Source organism: Hemicordylus capensis, chromosome 4 (assembly GCF_027244095.1).
Source record: "Hemicordylus capensis ecotype Gifberg chromosome 4, rHemCap1.1.pri, whole genome shotgun sequence".
Lineage (NCBI taxonomy): Eukaryota > Metazoa > Chordata > Lepidosauria > Squamata > Cordylidae > Hemicordylus > Hemicordylus capensis.
In genome coordinates, this window is record NC_069660.1 from 129,005,941 (window position 1) to 129,022,830 (window position 16,890).

Below are 16,890 nucleotides of genomic sequence, written 5' to 3' on the forward strand. Positions count from 1 at the left end.
CTTGTGAGCCCAGGCACGTGTGCACACCTTAGAGGGAACACTGGTCACCACATATAAAAAATGACATTGTAGAACAGGAAAAGGTACAGAAGAGGGCAACCAGGATGGTCAAGGGCCTAGAGCACTTTCCTTATGAGGCTAGACTACAAAACCTGGGGCTTTTTAGTTCTGAAAAAAGACAACTGTGGGGAAACATGATAGAGGTCTATAAAATCATGCATGGTGTGGAGACAGTTGATAGAGATAAATTTTTCTCTATCTCACATAACACTAGAGCCAGGGTTCATCCCATGAAATTGACTGACAAGAAATTTAAGACCAACAAAGGGAAGTTAAGTTTTTAATTGTAAACCGCCCTGAGCCATTTTGGAAGGGCAGTATAAAAATCGAATAAACAAATAAATAAATACTATTTCACACAACGCATAATCAACTTGTGGAATTCTCTGCCACAAGATGTGGTGACAGCCAACAACCTGGATGGCTTTAAAGGGGTTTGGATAACTTCATGGAGGAGAGGTCTAGCAACAGCTACTAGTCTGAGGGCTATAGGCCACCTTCAGCCTCTGAGGCAGGATGCCTCTGAATACCAGTTGCAGGGGAGTAACAGCAGGAAAGGGGATATACCCTCAGCTATTGCCTGTGGGCTTCCAGTGGAATCTGGTGGGCTACTGTGTGAAACAGGTTGCTGGACTAGATGGGCCTTGGGCCTGATCCAGCAGGGCCATTCTTATGTTCTCAATGTGTCCAACAACTGAACGCTTTTCACATAATCCTCAATGCAAAAATAAAAATAAAAAATTCAGAGCTAATCCTAGGAAAGATCTCAACCACAAATGCAGCAAAAAGATGGGCAGCCATCATTTATTTTACTCACATGCTCCACAGTGAGTACTCGAATAATTAAGGATACTTCAGTGTGGATCACTAGCTTAGGGTGGATGTAATGAGCACTTTTTTTCTCTACAACTAGGAAGTCTAAACATTTTTAATAAAGAAATACTGATTATACAAGGAAAGATTGCTTCTACAGAAAAACAAGGGAACAGGGATTTTGCAAGGTTACTATTTAGAAAGTTGAGAAGTATAAATAGAGTAATTGAGGCTACAAGTTTGTGCAAATTTAGGCACACCTAATTCTATTGAAACCAATAGATTTAGGCCATTCACCGCCACCTAACTCTGCATAAAAACATACCTTATTTGGATGTAAGTGTGATTGGTTTCGGGAGCATTATTTCTATGTTCAGGATTGTGCTGATAGTGAGGATAACAACTCTTGCAGTACAGGCCACCTGGTGTTGGATGTTCCTCCTTCACGTCCTCCAACTTAAAAATATTATGCTGCTTGCATCAAAAGTGTTCTTTGCACTTGATATAAAAACCTGAAAAAGTAAAGAGAGAGGTTTAGTAGGAATTTAGCAAAGCAAGAAATGAGTGAAAACTACTTTGGTAAGGGGCAAAGCAACTGAAGAGATTTTTAAAAGTAGTGTTTATGAAAACTGAAAAAATATGGGATGTAACAAATCTACAGAGTATGAAAGAATGAACCAATAGGCTATTCACAGTGATGCTCTGGGAAGATAAGAACAGATGTTCTTAAGGATGCATTTTTGTGCATATGTACTCGGGTGTAAAGTCCCACTGAAATCAGTAGACTTACTTCAAAGTAATCAGGCTGCACAGAAAATGAAATACTGTCAACCTATTCCTAGGGAGCATTTTCAATAGAACTCAACAGATTATTTCCTCCCCCTTTTAACACGCTGTTGCCCTAACAAAGTAGTGTTTGTTTTCACTCATATAATACACATTTGACATGGATTCTAATTTTTGGCAAGGACGGAATTAGAAAAGTAATGGTGGTTGTTCTGTATTCATTAAGCAGGAAATATAGTTCATAATTTTTGTGTTACATTGCTAGATTCCTGAGTGAATATTATGGAGAGATAAATTCTTTTAAAGTCACCATATTAGTCTTTTGCAGCAAGAACAAGTCTTTGGGCACCATAAACACTAACAAATGTGAAGTCTAGTCCTATGCCTGTTTACGCTTATTAGAGCAATGTTCTTCATTGCAAAGCTCGCGAGCCAATGGCAGCTTCCACCAACTCTTAAGTGCGGCTCTCTGGCTTATCATTTATTAGGTCTGTGCAAAGCTTCAGTCAAAACCAAATATCCCACACAGTGCCCCTGGCGCCACGCACAGGCAACCATACCCACCATGCAGTGCTGTGCTTCCCCCAGTGCTGGTGGGGCTCCTTTTAAGGGAAATAGCACCCTCTCGAGCCCCAGTACCATCCTGGAAGGTGTGTATGTGGAGCACTGAAAAGGGGAGTCCTTCCCAATTCTTTCCCCATAGGGGTCTATGAGGAAAGTGTTGGGAAGGACTACACTTCCCAATCTGTGTGCACCTTTTGCTGGGGCTCAAAGGCGCCTCATGTGGGAAACACTCGCAGAGCTGAGCACAGTGGGAAATGGCCCTCACACTAAGTTTTCTGCCAAAGTAGCCCCGGCTTGAAAAAAGGACTGGAGAATAAGTTCCTGTGTTCAGTTGGACTTACTCCTTAGGGTGCATGCATGGAATTGCTGCCTTGTTGTGGCATGATCTTTCATGGGCAAAAGAGGGTCCGTTTAATGTACCTGGTGTAGGCTTTGTCCATAAAACCTTAGGCCACACAATGAGGCTCTTCTCACGATTAGTGAGGAGACCCTGGGGAGGGTTTGTGGGGAGAGCGGGCTATCCCGCTCTCCCCACAGACAACCAAGCAGTCTGCTCTGGGCGACCGAACCAGCCACCCACATGACTGCTGGCTCTATTAGGAAGCCAGCCGGGCTGGGAGGATCGGGGGCCACGCGGCTCCCAGAAACTCCAGCATGCCCTGCGCGAGCAGAAGAGCCACCTGCAGGTGAAAGAGATGGAGAGACCGCTGCAAGCAGCACAGCGCTCGCTGATCATCAAATTTCCCTCCACGCTGGTCACTCCGAACGTTCCCCTCCAAACTTAGGTTAAGGCTTTCAGAACAAATAAAGCACAACTGCTCAGAAGCACAAACATCTGAAACAGAGCAAACTAGTCCTTTGCTTGCTTGTTGAGGTCCCCTCCCGCTCCCCTTATTAGATGGCGGGGACTGCTGTCTTTCTGACAAAATCATTCTTTCTACGAACGCTGCTACTTGAGCCGCGGAGGCGATGCAGCCCAACACTGAAACATGAAAGCTTTTAAATTTGAGCTGTCTCGGCTCCCGTATCCGGGCGTACAGCAGAGACTTCCGGAGTGATGGCCTATTCATGGATTCTTTCTATGCAATGCTGGGCACCGCGATCCTCCTTTCCCTTCTCCTGCTTCTCTTCACCGCGCGGTTCTTCCAAACGAAGCAAGCCCATGCTCCGCGAAACGCTGCGGTCAGCCTCCTGGTCGTGGCCGGTTCTGGTAAGACAGAAGAGAAAGACTCATCCATTACACCCAACTGTGTCAAGCAAGCGAGTCCCTTCTAGCTCACTTGGACTACCATACCCAGCAAGCCAAGCGACCAGTCTGATACAGGCGGAAGCGATGCGTGCTTGACGCTGGGTGGCAGCTTTTGCGAGGCATGCTGGGATTTGTAGTCTTGGTGTAGTTCAGTAGAGATGGTTGTGCTGAATGGGGTTTGTAGTCTCTTTGGCGGATTTCGGTGATGCGAACGACAGAATCTTTGGCATAGGTGGATCACTTCCAGGGATCATCGGATTGCCACTAAGGCAGAATTATACTAGCGGGATCAGAATTTTAGCCTGAATTGAAGAATGTAAAGTCAGAAAAAGAATCCCTGCTGAGCCATTTTTGCTGCTATCATAACATGCACACTGGGGCATTACGGGTGTGTGGTAGATAATTTGTAACATAGAGCACATGCTGTGATGTGAAAGTTATATCTTGTGAATGCACATGCGGTGATATAAACATCGTGGAGGTGACTAGCTCTATTCTGCAAGGTCCATTTGATGAAATGGTGTGTTGGTTTTTTAACTGCTGTTGCAAGTGAACCAGCCAACCCAGAGAAGAGCCGAAGTTTCTTCCTTTCCGCCAAGTGGTTGCCTAGCACTTCTTAGTCAGTGCTGAATTATCTCTGGGGCTACTGACCTAAGCAGGGAGACAGGCTGGCTGAACTGAAGGTAATGGTTACTGACAAGCAACCATGAGAGGGGGGGCTCTTGTTTTCAACCCCTGATTGTGGGCTTACCAGAAGCATTTGGTCAGCTACTGTGGAAACAGGATATTAGACTAGATGGTCCTTTGGTGTGATCCAGCAGGGTGGTCCTTACAATGTCACTGGAATAACTACTGGTAGTTCTAAATATTAGTAAGTCCACATATGCAGCTGCAGAACTTGGTTACTCAACATTGTTAACTCAAGGGTGACTATGTAAAATGACTGGAGGAAAAGCACTGAGCAGCATCCAAATGAAGTTAGTTATGATAAAGTTCCATTGAAATTAATGGGATTTAAATTAATCATGACAACTTTGTTTCACTGATATCAATGGTGCTTAGTTAGTCTGGTTGTTGCCCATTGAGTTTCTGTCTGTAGTTTCCCCCCCATGATGACTCATTGAACACATACAAGTTACCACTTGATGTTGTCGGTAATCATCAGATAATGAACATGGATGTGTGAGCCATCCCAGTTAGGAAGGTGATTTGACAGAATCTTGCAGTTAGTCAATATTTTATAAAGTAACTTTGCTTCTCTGTTTTTTAGGAGGACACACTACAGAAATCTTGAGATTACTTAGTAGTTTGTCCCAGGCATATTCGCCTAGACATTATGTTTTGGCTGACTCAGATAAAATGAGTGAAGAAAAAATCAATTCTTTTGAACAAAAAAGAGCAAAAATATACCCCAATTCCTTGGTAAGTTGTTAAATACGTATTGGTAACATAACTATATATTTTGAATGTGAAATGACTTAGATTGTCTTTGACAATATTGCTGTGATCTCCAGCACACATAGCACTAGAACCAGGGGTCATCCCATGAAATTGATTGACAAGAAATTTAGGACCAACAAAAGGAAGTACTATTTCACACAACACATAATCAACTTGTGGAATTCTCTGCCACAAGATGTGGTGTTTCCATTTTAAGCAACATAATTTTATCTATTCAGGTTTCCTGAGTCACATACCCCAGTAGTCCCACTTTTGTTCCTTCCTAACCCTACCAACATGCATAATCTATTCCTTTCTACCAATAGGCATTCAAGGTGCCTTACATAACAATAATTAAAATATATGTTGGGGTCAATGCGAATTGAGTTATGAAAGTACATAAATATCAGTGATTGTGCTTCTTCACATGAAAGCATGGAGAATGTGCACAAATTGACATTGTCAACATATTGCCTGATCAATATGGATAATTGGCAACTGACGTTGGGCAATGGAAAATAATTGCCATCATTTAATACATTTCCCAGTTAATGTGAACAGCTTCCACATACAATTCATACAGTGAGCCAATTCAGGCCTTATGTAGAAACACAGTTAATACCTAATATCCCTTGGTTCACACCATGATGTTCCTGATCTTCTGGAGTGTGTATTTCCCAGTCCTCTCCCCACATGAGTCTCAGAATAATTCTACTTCCAATTGTGATTAAAAACAAACCAAAATTGGTGATAATGTCCAAACGAATGGATCTTGGTTTATTCTAACCAATTTCCTTGAAAAAACTCAAGATTTGAAGTGGATTTCAGATGGGTTTGTCATGACTGAATGTTGCTCGTTTTTAACTGTAATCAGAAGTGGAACTATTCTGAGGCTTGCTCGGGCAGCGGATGGTGGAGGATGTACTCTCGAGGTTTAGGGACATTGCACAGAACCAAGATCTAACCATGGCTGTGCATGATGTCTGAACTGACCCAATGATATTATTTAAGTAGAGCATATGTACATTATTGGACCAATGTGCATGCTACCTGACTGACATTGCCCATTTATGCACATTTTCCAACACTGTGCATGTTTTATGAGGCAATATGCAAAATTCCCTGTCCATGCTGTCTGTTTGTGCACATTCTCCATGCCTTCTTGTAAATGTTTGTGGGCGTTCTCCTTTCAATCCACGCTACCCACAACGAGCAAAGAGGCACCTCTTAATTTTAAATTTTAAAATGGGAAGAAGAACTGTCTGTATCCAACTCCAGCTTGGCATCCCTCCAATGGTTGTTTCTGGTGTCTACCTTATGTTTCTTTTTAGATTGTGAGCCCTTTTGGGATGGGGGCCATCTTATTCATGCTTTCTTTGTTTTTCTGTGTAAACCGCTTTAAGAACTGTTGTTGAAAAGCAGTACATAAATATTTGTAGTAGTTTCCAAAACGCTCCAGATAATCTATCAAACATATTCAGATAATTAAAGTATATTTTCAGACTCATAGGCCACAATATAAAATGGATTAAGCGGGCTTAAAGCTGTTCCAGTTTTTTCCTGGGTAGTATTCCAATATTCATGGAGGGAAATGAATAGAATAAACAGAAGTAAGTAAAATGCCTAAAGTGCCAATTTAATATCTAAGCTCTGATCCTAAGCATGCACACTAAAAATGTTTAGTATTTGGGTTCTAATCAAATATTAATTGCGTGCACAGGAAAGAGATTTGAATTTAGCCATGGTTTATCTGAAGTCTCCACAAGAGTAGCTTACCTTGTTGAAGAGGCAACAACTTGCTGTGCTGGTTATACTCTTGAAAAATTGAAAATTGCTTCTCCAGCTACAGCGTGTTGCAAAAATCTCCAGCTCATTTCCAGCCAAACCACTAGTGGTTTATTGACCACAGCATTAAGAACCAGTGGTATAACTATTAATGCTATAGGCCCCTAAAAACATGGATTCTCTTCCCTGCAACTGGGAGAAGAAATGCACATCAACAAAGGTTTACCATCTGTAGCATATAGTAAAAAAACATGGTGGCTAGCACCCACAGCACCACTCTCAGAAGTCAGTCAGCATATATGGTTTTCTTTTTCCCACCCTCCTCCCTGCAGCTCTAAAAGTCATTGTCAAGGAGTCGAGAGACTCGGCAATGGTGTGGGCTGTGGTGTGGGTGGCTGCAGGGGGCGGGGGGGAGGGAGTCCCTGAAACCACATGGTGACACCTTCTGCTGCTCCCCTTGCAGGCACCCATGCCACAGCCAGTGCCATTGCCAAGGGTCCCTCAACCATTGGCAGTGGCTTTTCAGGCAGCTCTTAGGGATGCATGGAAGAAAGTATGTGTGCTAATTCAGATTTCCACTAGCACTGCTGTGGCCTGTATATATCAAATACATTTGCATCAACATACCTGCCTGTGGCAGCAGGATAATATTATGCAATGTTATCTTTTGTGACTTTGTGCTGACATTATTGTTGGCATGCCGCATCCTAAGCACTCGTGAACTTGCATAAAGTCCTAGGATTGGGTTCTAACATGCATGTTCAGAGCTGAACATATCTGAATGCAGCACATGCATTATACATATCAAGCCTTTCTTAACTCCATCTTGGCCAGCAGTGCTGCTTTGATCAATTTGGTATGGGATATGTCCAATTCCCAATTCAGTCTCTACAGTGAAAGCAAATGAGAGATGGGGTGGAGGATACCCCTAAACCAAAATATTTCGCTTTAATCCCTTACTACAAGTAATTATAGCAAAATATCAGGATAAATCTGAAGTTGATAGGATCTTTACAAATGCTTATTAACATACATCTGTTTTCCTTTAATGGTCTATCCAGTTCCGTGTAACTCAAACTCAGGAAAATGAAAGCTATGTTTCACTTGGACCTGCTTCTGAAGCTTTTAATTTTTGTTATTGTTAAATGCTTCTATTTAAAAAAAAAATCCTATTGAACTTTCATGGTGTGCTTATCTCCACTAAGTCTGTAACATGTATTACTATATAAGATTGTGTTTTTTTAGTTGCCTTATCTAGTTCCTATCAAACTCTAATGGTTGTGACTTGACTAAGAACTAAAGTAATTGATCCACATCACAGTTCTGTATAAAATATCAAAGACTGAGTTCTTGTTCCCAATGGAGAACACATATTTTTCTGTTCTGGTTTGAAGACATGTAGTCTGCTGTATGGAAGTGGAAGAAAGAATTTCCCACTCCTGGTAGAACAAACAGTATTATCTGAATAACATTAAATGGAGCAAAAAGTAGATTTCAAAAGAGAGTCTTATTTAGATTTATATTAGGATTGCCACCTGATTAAATAAATCTTAGCTGATTAATCACACAATTTAATCAATTAAGACTGCAAAAGAATTCCGCTAGATGTCCTTCTGAGTAAACATGCATAGCGTTGCCCTGGTAATCTGAATATGAATAAACAATAGTTCTGAAGAAGAAAACACTATATTTAGATGATAGACACATGTTGCAACAGCCATCATACTAGAGAAGACATTTTCACCTAATTGTTAGAGAGGGAGGAATGTCTAAAATGGGGTAATTGATCTTCAGCCCAAATAAAGACTGAGATTGATGGTATTATTATTGGCACATCTGCAGTTATCAGGGATTCTAATAAACTAGCCGACCCTGCATAGAGCATCTGTGCGCTCTTTGGGGCTGGTGGTTACCTCTTCCCCACTTCTGCCCCAGTCTCTGCTTCTGCCCCCCCCTTTTCCCCCCTCCTGGGCCTTGCCTCCGCGGCGGGCTGGGCCCACCACCTCTGGCCTCCAGGGCCGGCCTGCCACGGCAACCAATCCTCCTGGGTGCACCTCAGCCAATCAGGCGCCTCCGCTGCCCAGCTAATCAGCTGGGCGCTGGAACGCACATTCCAAGGCACACCCAGGAGAATTAATATAATAGAAGATGGTACTCATGAGTACTACAAATTTGTAAAAGCGTACCCAGAATTTTGAACAGTGCTCAAATGAGTATTGTCTGAGGCCGCCTCGCTAGCCTGCTCCCTCCTCCCACTGGCTGCCATTGCAGCCACTCTCTCACCTATGATTTTCTGGTGCTGAGGGACAAGCAACTGGGTATTCATGTTTTCATTATGTCCTGCTTGTGACCTTTCCACTGCTGAAGACAGTGAAACACTAGATGAAGTTTTTTGATCTGGCATATCAATTCTTACGTTCTTGTTTTTCCTTAGTCATTTTCAGAAACTTTCATATATATTTTAGTGGAATTTGTTTTGCACTTGGAGAAGCTCATTGCAACAAAGTCTGATAACCTTTGCTCCGAGTATTGTCTCAAAATGATGAAAAGGGTGAGGATACCTTGCAAGAGATGGCTGTAGAACAGTGCATTTGTACACTCGCAACGCTTCATTCTGTTCATTTAATCAGTTGCTAACAATGCATCCTGCTGTCCACTAGGTGGGACTCTGAGATAATGTCTGTGGTAGTTGTACTGTGCAAGCTGCAGATCAGAGTGCTTCTATTTAAAAAGGGATTTACAGTAAGGTGCTCTTGTGTGAAGGAACTTCTGCTTGCACTGAGAGGGGATTTTTGCCAGTCCTCCCCGATTTCTTGCTGCAGTCCCCTGTGCCAGATAGAATACTATTCCTTCAGTCTCATGAACAGGTTTGGTGAGGAGGCCACAAGGGGCTGTGGAGGGAAGGAAGAGGCAGAAAAGCCCTGTTGTGTATAGAATTCTGCTCACAGTAATTAGGATCCGAGCCATTGTTCATCAGTTTTTATGTTTTATGCCATTGTGGTGTAGAGGTTTGACACCACTGTCCCCGCTAGGACCAGGGAGACCTGGGCTTAAATCTCGACTCTGCTAGGAGGGAAACTCACTGGGTAAATTTAGGCCAGTCATTTAGAGAATCCTTGTGAGGATGGGGCAGAAGGGTGGGACGAGAGAGCCTTGTGTGCTACCCTAAGTTCCTTAGAGAAAGGGCAGGATAAAAATGTAATAAGGCAAGCCATGCTGCCATGATTTACAATTCTGTGTCCACCAAAGTCTCTTGCTTAGTCCTTGATGATGCAGCTGAGCCACTAAGCCACTTTTTAGATTCATCAACACTTTTAAAGCAGGTTGGTGCTGAGTGCTGCTTTGGAAACCCCCACACACGGAGGCTCTGGGTATCTTTTGTGTTGATGTGATGCCTGCAGATCAGGGCAGGAGGATGCCAGTCCAACAGGCATATCTCCTGGGAGTCCCATCTGGATGGGTGGCAGTGGCGTCAGCTGCAACAACAAAATGTGTCTTGCAGACCTTCTGGCTAAATTTACTTGAACGCCTATTTAAATTAAAAGAACACATTAATTTCAATAGGACTTCCTTGAGTAAATTTAGTCAGCATGTCAGCCAGTCGTGTTATGGGAGTATGTGCCGTAAAGATTCTGCTGTGCAAATCTGTCATTTTCTCTCCTTATTTTTCAAGTTCACTTTTCATCGTATTCCTAGAAGTCGGGAGGTCCGTCAGTCATGGAGCACTTCCGTACTAACAACTCTGCGTTCCATGTTTTGTTCTCTTCCTTTGGCCTTCAGACTGCAGCCAGATTTGGTATGTAAAACAACTTTCTGTTTGTAGAGAAATAACGAAGAAATGATAGTCTGTTCCAAAAGCATATGATTGCTTGGCAGTAACAAAGCTTTAACCTATGTATATATGTGTGTGTGTGTTTTGGGACTGATTCCTGCAGAGTTTTGTTTCCCTTGATTGAGTTGTTCAGCACTTAACCAAAACCCTTATGGAAGGCAGCATTTCAGGCCTGGTTTAAACGTAACACCAAGATGTATCAAAAAGGGTACCATACAGCGTTCCATTTGATTCACATTATATTTAAAACAGAGTGCAGGTTCTATGGGGAACTCTAAATCAGAGAGGGGGGTTTATAAAAAAATTATGCATTCACTACGTTTAAATCAAGCCTAAGAAATAGGCTGCAGCCATCATTCTCACAAACAGACTGGACCAAATTCCCCACCTCCTTGTCATGAACATTACCTATTATTATGTATGTTGTTGTTTCGTGTTTGCTTTCCCCCCCCCCTTTTTTTTTTGCTGCTGCTAGGTGAGATTTTTGTTGCTGTTTTTACTCATTGTGTAGCGTTTTTATCCATAAAGGATATATATCCATCTAAATATCCATAAAGGATATTTACAGTAGATGCCTTGACGTGTCTGTACCTACAGAGATTAGAATTGTTCGAACTATGGTTTTTCATGTGACACTCTATGGATGCAAAAGCTGGACTTTGAAGAAGCAAGATAGAAAAAGTATTGACGCTTTTGAACTTTGGTGATGGAGAAGACTTTTGAAGATACCATGGACAGCCAGGAAAATGAACAAATGGATCATAGAACAAATCAATCCAGAATTTTCACTAGAGGCACAAATGACCAGGCTCAAACTATCATACTTCGGACACATTATGTGAAAACCCAGTTCCCTTGAGAATTCCATAATGCTGAGAAAAGTTGAAGGAAAGAGAAGAAGAGGACATCCAGCAGCAAGGTGGATGGACTCGATTACGACAGCAATGAATGCACCACTGAGAGAGCTTAAAGGCCAAGTTGAAGACAGATCATTCTGGAGAGAATCTATCTACAGGTGAAACTCGGAAAATTAGAATATCGTGCAAAAGTCCATTAATTTCAGTAATGCAAATTAAAAGGTGAAACTGATATATGAGACAGACGCATTACATGCAAAGTGAGATAAGTCAAGCCTTAATTTGTTATAATTGTGATGATCATGGCATACAGCTCATGAAAACCCCAAATCCACAATCCCAGAAAATTAGAATATTACATGGAACCAAGAAGACAAGGATTGTAGAATAGAACAATATCGGACCTCTGAAAAGTATAAGCATGCATATGTATTCAGTACTTGGTTTGGGCCTCTTTTGCAGCAATTACTGCCTCAATGCGGCGTGGCATGGATGCTATCAGCCTGTGGCACTGATGAAGTGTTATGGAAGACCAGGATGCTTCAATAGCAGCCTTCAGCTCTTCTGCATTGTTTGGTCTCATGTCTCTCATCCTTCTCTTGGCAATGCCCCATAGATTCTCTATGGGGTCAGGTCTGGCAAGTTTGCTGGCCAATCAAGCACAGTACACTGTATACTTGTCAGAGGTCCAATATTGTTCTATTCTACAATCCTTGTCTTCTTGGTTCCATGTAATATTCTAATTTTCTGAGATTGTGGATTTGGAGTTTTCATGAGCTGTACGCCATGATCATCACAATTAAAACAAATTAAGGCTTGACTTATCTCACTTTGCATGTAATGCGTCTGTCTCATATATCAGTTTCACCTTTTAATTTGCATTACTGAAATTAATGGACTTTTGCACGATATTCTAATTTTCCGAGTTTCACCTGTATGTGGTCACTAAGAGTCAACACCAACTTGACGGCACTTAATCAATCAATCAATCAATCAATCGCCTTTTTATGGAATGTTCAAACTAATGTGTAGAAAAGTTGTCTTTTTTTAAAAAAAAAAGTGCAAAGTTTTAAAAGTGAAATAAATTAAATTCAACAAGAAAATTACAGACCATTGTAAACAAAACAGGAGCAGTTGGGAGATTCCAGAGCCCAGCATACTTAAGGCAATCTTATGATTAATAATTCTCTGAACCTCCAAATTTAGTTTACAGTTGTCATTGTTTTGTTTTGTTTTTTAAAATTTCTACCCTATCTATTGTGGATTCAAGGTGGAATATACCTTTTAAAAATCTTTACCTCTTGAGATCACTTGCAATCCAAACAGTGGCCGACATCCGGACTAACTTTACACAGGCTGGAAAACATTTTCTGTGCATAATGTGAGGAAATGTGATTTTTGCTAATCCTGGCTTCCTTGACTATGCCTGTTCCAGGCCAGATTTGAATAGGAGGTCTTAGTACTGCCTATTCTTGCATGCTTTTAAACTTGGGGTCATCAGTGCAAGGTCCTAGGGACTGATTAATTTAGCTCCCTGAGAAACACCATCTGCTCCCCACCTCCACCCCTCCCTCTACCTCCCACACAATTCTCTTGTCTCTATGTTGAAGGAGTGGGGCCTATTGCAATGGGACTTATTGGCAAACCAATTGGGGGGGGGGGGCGATGGGATAAGTGGAGTCCTGGTGCACCACTCTCCATCCCATTAAATTAGTTGCTGACCAGTCAGGGCTCTGAATAAAACAAAGGAGAGGTCTTTGTGAGCTCCTTGCTTCTCCTCCACTCTATATGCTGATTTTCTCTTTTCATTAAAGAGGAACTAAAATGCCTTTATCCAAATTAAGCAGACAACCTTTATGAGAGGAGGATGTTAGAAAGCTGCCTTGTGACAGTGGTGGCTTCATTTAATTAGCATCAATTGTATTGAGTTTCCATCATGAGGGAAATTGTCTGGAAAATCAAACAGCAGTTTATTACTGAAGGAGATGGTGTGGAAAAGTCATAGGACTAAGGGTACCACAGGGTAAATGAATTGTTCCATTTATCAATTGATCCTTTGTTTATTGGAGAAAGCAATTGTTGCATGTGCTGGCAATGGCACTGACCAAGTTTGATTGTCTAGTAATAGTTTAACTCGAGTGTAGCTCTCTTCATTGCCAATAGCAGTGCCAAAATTATGTGCAGTTGTCAAAGTGCCACGTGGACTTATAATGAAGTCTGTTTTTGTGATTTTCCTTTTTTCCAAACGGCAACAGGACTCTATAAACCTATAGCTGTGATTTCAATGGACACAGGGCTTGCTGATCAATAGTAAAACTCTGTATAGCACTTAGAAAATTTTGAGTTCGTAATGCTTAGTAGTAGCAGAAGCAACAGCACACGGGTACTTTGAATAGGTTCTGAATAAGGATGTGCAGAACAGTTTGTGGTTGGACCATTCCGACCATGAACCGGGCCATTCCGAGCTCAGAACAGAAGGCCCTACAAATGAAAGGCCTGTTCTGAGCTTGAAATGGAATGACCCCTGTCCCAAGCTCAAAAGACTCAGAACGTTCCAAGCATTTTGGAAGTTAAAATGGCACTCTTCTGGCCTTTGCGCATGCACGGAGGCCATTTGCGAGGCCAGCATCACCATGCAAATGGCCAATGCACATAGGCAGAGACCAGAAGAGTGCCACACAATCAATTAATCCCAAACGGTTCATAATCCATCCTAAAGGTGAGGGAGAAGAGGAAAAGTTTGCTTCAACCAGTGTTCCCTCTAACAGAGATTCTCAGATGTTGTTGACTACAACTCTCTTAATCCCCAGCCAAAGGCCATTGCAACTGGGGATCCTGGGAGTTGTAGTCAATGTCTGGGAATCCCTCCCTGTTAGAGGGAACACTGGCTTCAACCCCTCATTATCTGCAGCAAAAATTACATCCCATCCCCAAATACACCTGGATGAGAGTTGTGCTTGCATGCTGTCCTTGGGCTACAAGGGAGTATTCCTGCCAGTAGAAAACAGTGTAAAGGTGCAAGTTGTCTGCTGGACAGGGCTGGCTGTTATAGCAGCTAAAGTATTTGTGAAAAATCTAATCAAAACATACATAACTCCTTTGAATTGTTAATCAGATTTCTCTTTTCTGGCTGCTTGCCACATTTGATAGCGGGGTAGGGAGAGAATTAGGCTTTGAGAATTTGTGCCCTGTTGCATGTGTCCTCTGTCCAGTTGAACACACCCATACCACAGGATTCCTTTTGCACAGGAACTTTCCCTTTGCCATCAAAAGGGTTAGGGGATAAGGAATGGGCCTCTGAGGACATGCACCCGGTGATGATTGCTTACCCATTCCCAGAACTTCTGTATTAACATCAAATCCATATCCTGCTTTTGTAAACAGTCAAAGCTTTTCTCCTTTGGCTGAGAGGAGAAAAGCGAGAGGAGAGCTGGTCTAGTGGTAGTAAGCATAACTTGTCCCCAGGCTCCACCCTGGTTGCATTTGAATGGGATACCACATGTGAGCACAGTAAGATATTCCCCTCAAGGGATGGAGCCACTCTGGGAAGAGCATCTAGGTTCCAAGTTCCTTCCCTGGCATCTCCACCTGGGAGAAGCCTCTGCCAGTCTGTGTAGACAATACTGAGCTAGATAGACCAATGGTCTGACTCAGTATACAGCAGCTTCCTATGTTCACCTAGTTGACTAGAAAACCCCATCCTTCTACTAAAGAGCTTTCATAGGCAGAAGCTGCCTTATACCGAATTAGACCACTGGTCCATCTAGCTCAGAATTGCCTACACTGACTAGCAGCAGCTCTCCAAGGCTTCAGGCAGGAGTCTCTCCCAGCCCTACTTCAAGGTGCCAGAGATTGAGCCTGCGACCTTCTGCATACAAAGCAGATTCTCTTGCACTGAGCTGGCCCTATCAAACCAAGGCAGACAGTCCCCTTTCATAAATAGGAATCTTGACAAACCTAATCAACTTGAAAGGGAAACCCTACCTGTAAACAACTGGTTTCTGTTATAATACGCAAGCAAGAAACTTTTATTGCTTCTCTTATAAAGTACCTGAGGAGAGAGATCTAATGACAGTTGAAAGGGAGAGCTATATATCATTATTGGGGTTTCCTGAAAACACTTGCTGTTTTTTGGTGGTTTTTAACAGTTTTTGTGCAGCTCCTTGACTAATATATTGGGTGAACATTTCTCCAAATCGGAGGATCTAGTTTTGAGCCTGAAAGCAGCCTCAACAACTGCACATATTTAACTGCCTTTGGGTGAGAGTGTGTTTACTGAATCATAGAGCACCACATTCTTGGCAGGCTACCAGGCTCCGTAGGTTTACAAGCCTTCAGCGGGCGGAAGAAAAAGTTGGATCTGAGTTGACTGCTTTTGTCTGAGGCATCTGCCATGGAGCTTGGCATCTAAGTGTTAAAAATAGGAGACACCAAACAAAGCATCAACTTAAGCCCAAACAACATTGTTATCATGCTAGAATTTTTGGAGACTAGGCATTCTAGAATTCTCTCCCCGCCCCCCGCCCCTTTGTTTCTACTGTACTGTTAATGGGAAAGAAGTAGGATTTTGGAATGCTTTAAAAAAGTCACTTGCATTCAGCAGCAACTGATCATGCACATTCTTGTCATCACCCCCCCCCTCAAACTCCTCTTGACTACAGTGAGAAATCTGACGAGTTTAAGGAATGCAAGATTAAACAAATAGAGTAAGTAATGCCTTACCCTGTCGAAATAGGATACAGCCAAACAGCTTAGCCACCGGTTAGAGCTTTGCAAGTACAGTTAGATATTGCACAACAGCTACAACAAATATTTATATACTGCTTTTCAACAAACTTTTCCAAAGCAAGATGGCAGAGAAATAATAAATATAAATAAATAAATAAGAATTCTCCCTGTCCCCAAAGGGGTCACAATCTAAAAAGAAACGTAAGACAGACACCAGCAGCAGAAGTACTGTGCTGGGGGTGTATAGGGCCAGTTACTCTCCCCCTGCTAAATAAAGAGAATCACCACAAGCATGCAGACACCACAGTGGACCCTGAAATACAGCCTTCTGAGTGGCCTGTTACAGAAATATACTTTCATATAGCATGTTGTCATCCTTCCCATGTGTAAAGCTGCCTTATGCTGCCAGATCATTGGTCCATCTAGGCCAACATTGTCTGCTAGTAGCTTTCCAAGGTTTCAGACAGGAATCTTTCCCAGCTCTTCCCAGAAATGCCAGGGACTGGGTGTGGGAACTGGAAACCTCCTGAATAGAAAGCATTACTCTACTGCTGAACTATGGTCCTTCCAGCAATCCTGCCAGCAAGCATCTGGAAGGTGAAGTGTGGCGTCGAGTCAGTGCCCTGTGGGTTGTCTTTGGTAGAATACAGGAAGGGGTTACCATTGTCAGTAATAGCCTGGCAAATCAGTCCACCAGCATGTATTTGTTACATCTTTATCCTACCTGTCTTCCAGGGAGCCCAGGGTGGGATACAAGATTCCCTTCCCCATTATCC

At 42.4% G+C, this 16,890-nt stretch overlaps 2 protein-coding genes across 5 annotated transcripts in view; one reads left to right on the top strand and one right to left on the bottom strand.

Moving 5' to 3' along the window:
- Positions 1-3,067, bottom strand: part of TLCD4 (TLC domain containing 4) — an 88,860-nt gene extending 85,793 nt beyond the window's left edge. For all 4 annotated transcript variants that reach the window (XM_053249900.1, XM_053249906.1, XM_053249887.1 and 1 more), the window contains exons 1-2: positions 2,565-3,067; positions 1,199-1,385 (exon numbers count right to left, since the gene is read on the bottom strand). The gene's annotated coding sequence lies outside the window, so the exon portion shown is untranslated. The remainder of the gene's footprint in view (positions 1-1,198; positions 1,386-2,564) is intronic.
- Positions 3,068-3,166: 99 nt separating this feature from the next.
- The window catches only part of ALG14 (ALG14 UDP-N-acetylglucosaminyltransferase subunit), a 37,987-nt gene continuing 24,263 nt past the window's right edge, over positions 3,167-16,890 (top strand). The window contains exons 1-3 of the mRNA XM_053249911.1: positions 3,167-3,433; positions 4,743-4,894; positions 10,371-10,493. Coding sequence (XP_053105886.1) covers positions 3,292-3,433; positions 4,743-4,894; positions 10,371-10,493 — 417 coding nt within the window. The 5' untranslated portion in view covers positions 3,167-3,291. The remainder of the gene's footprint in view (positions 3,434-4,742; positions 4,895-10,370; positions 10,494-16,890) is intronic.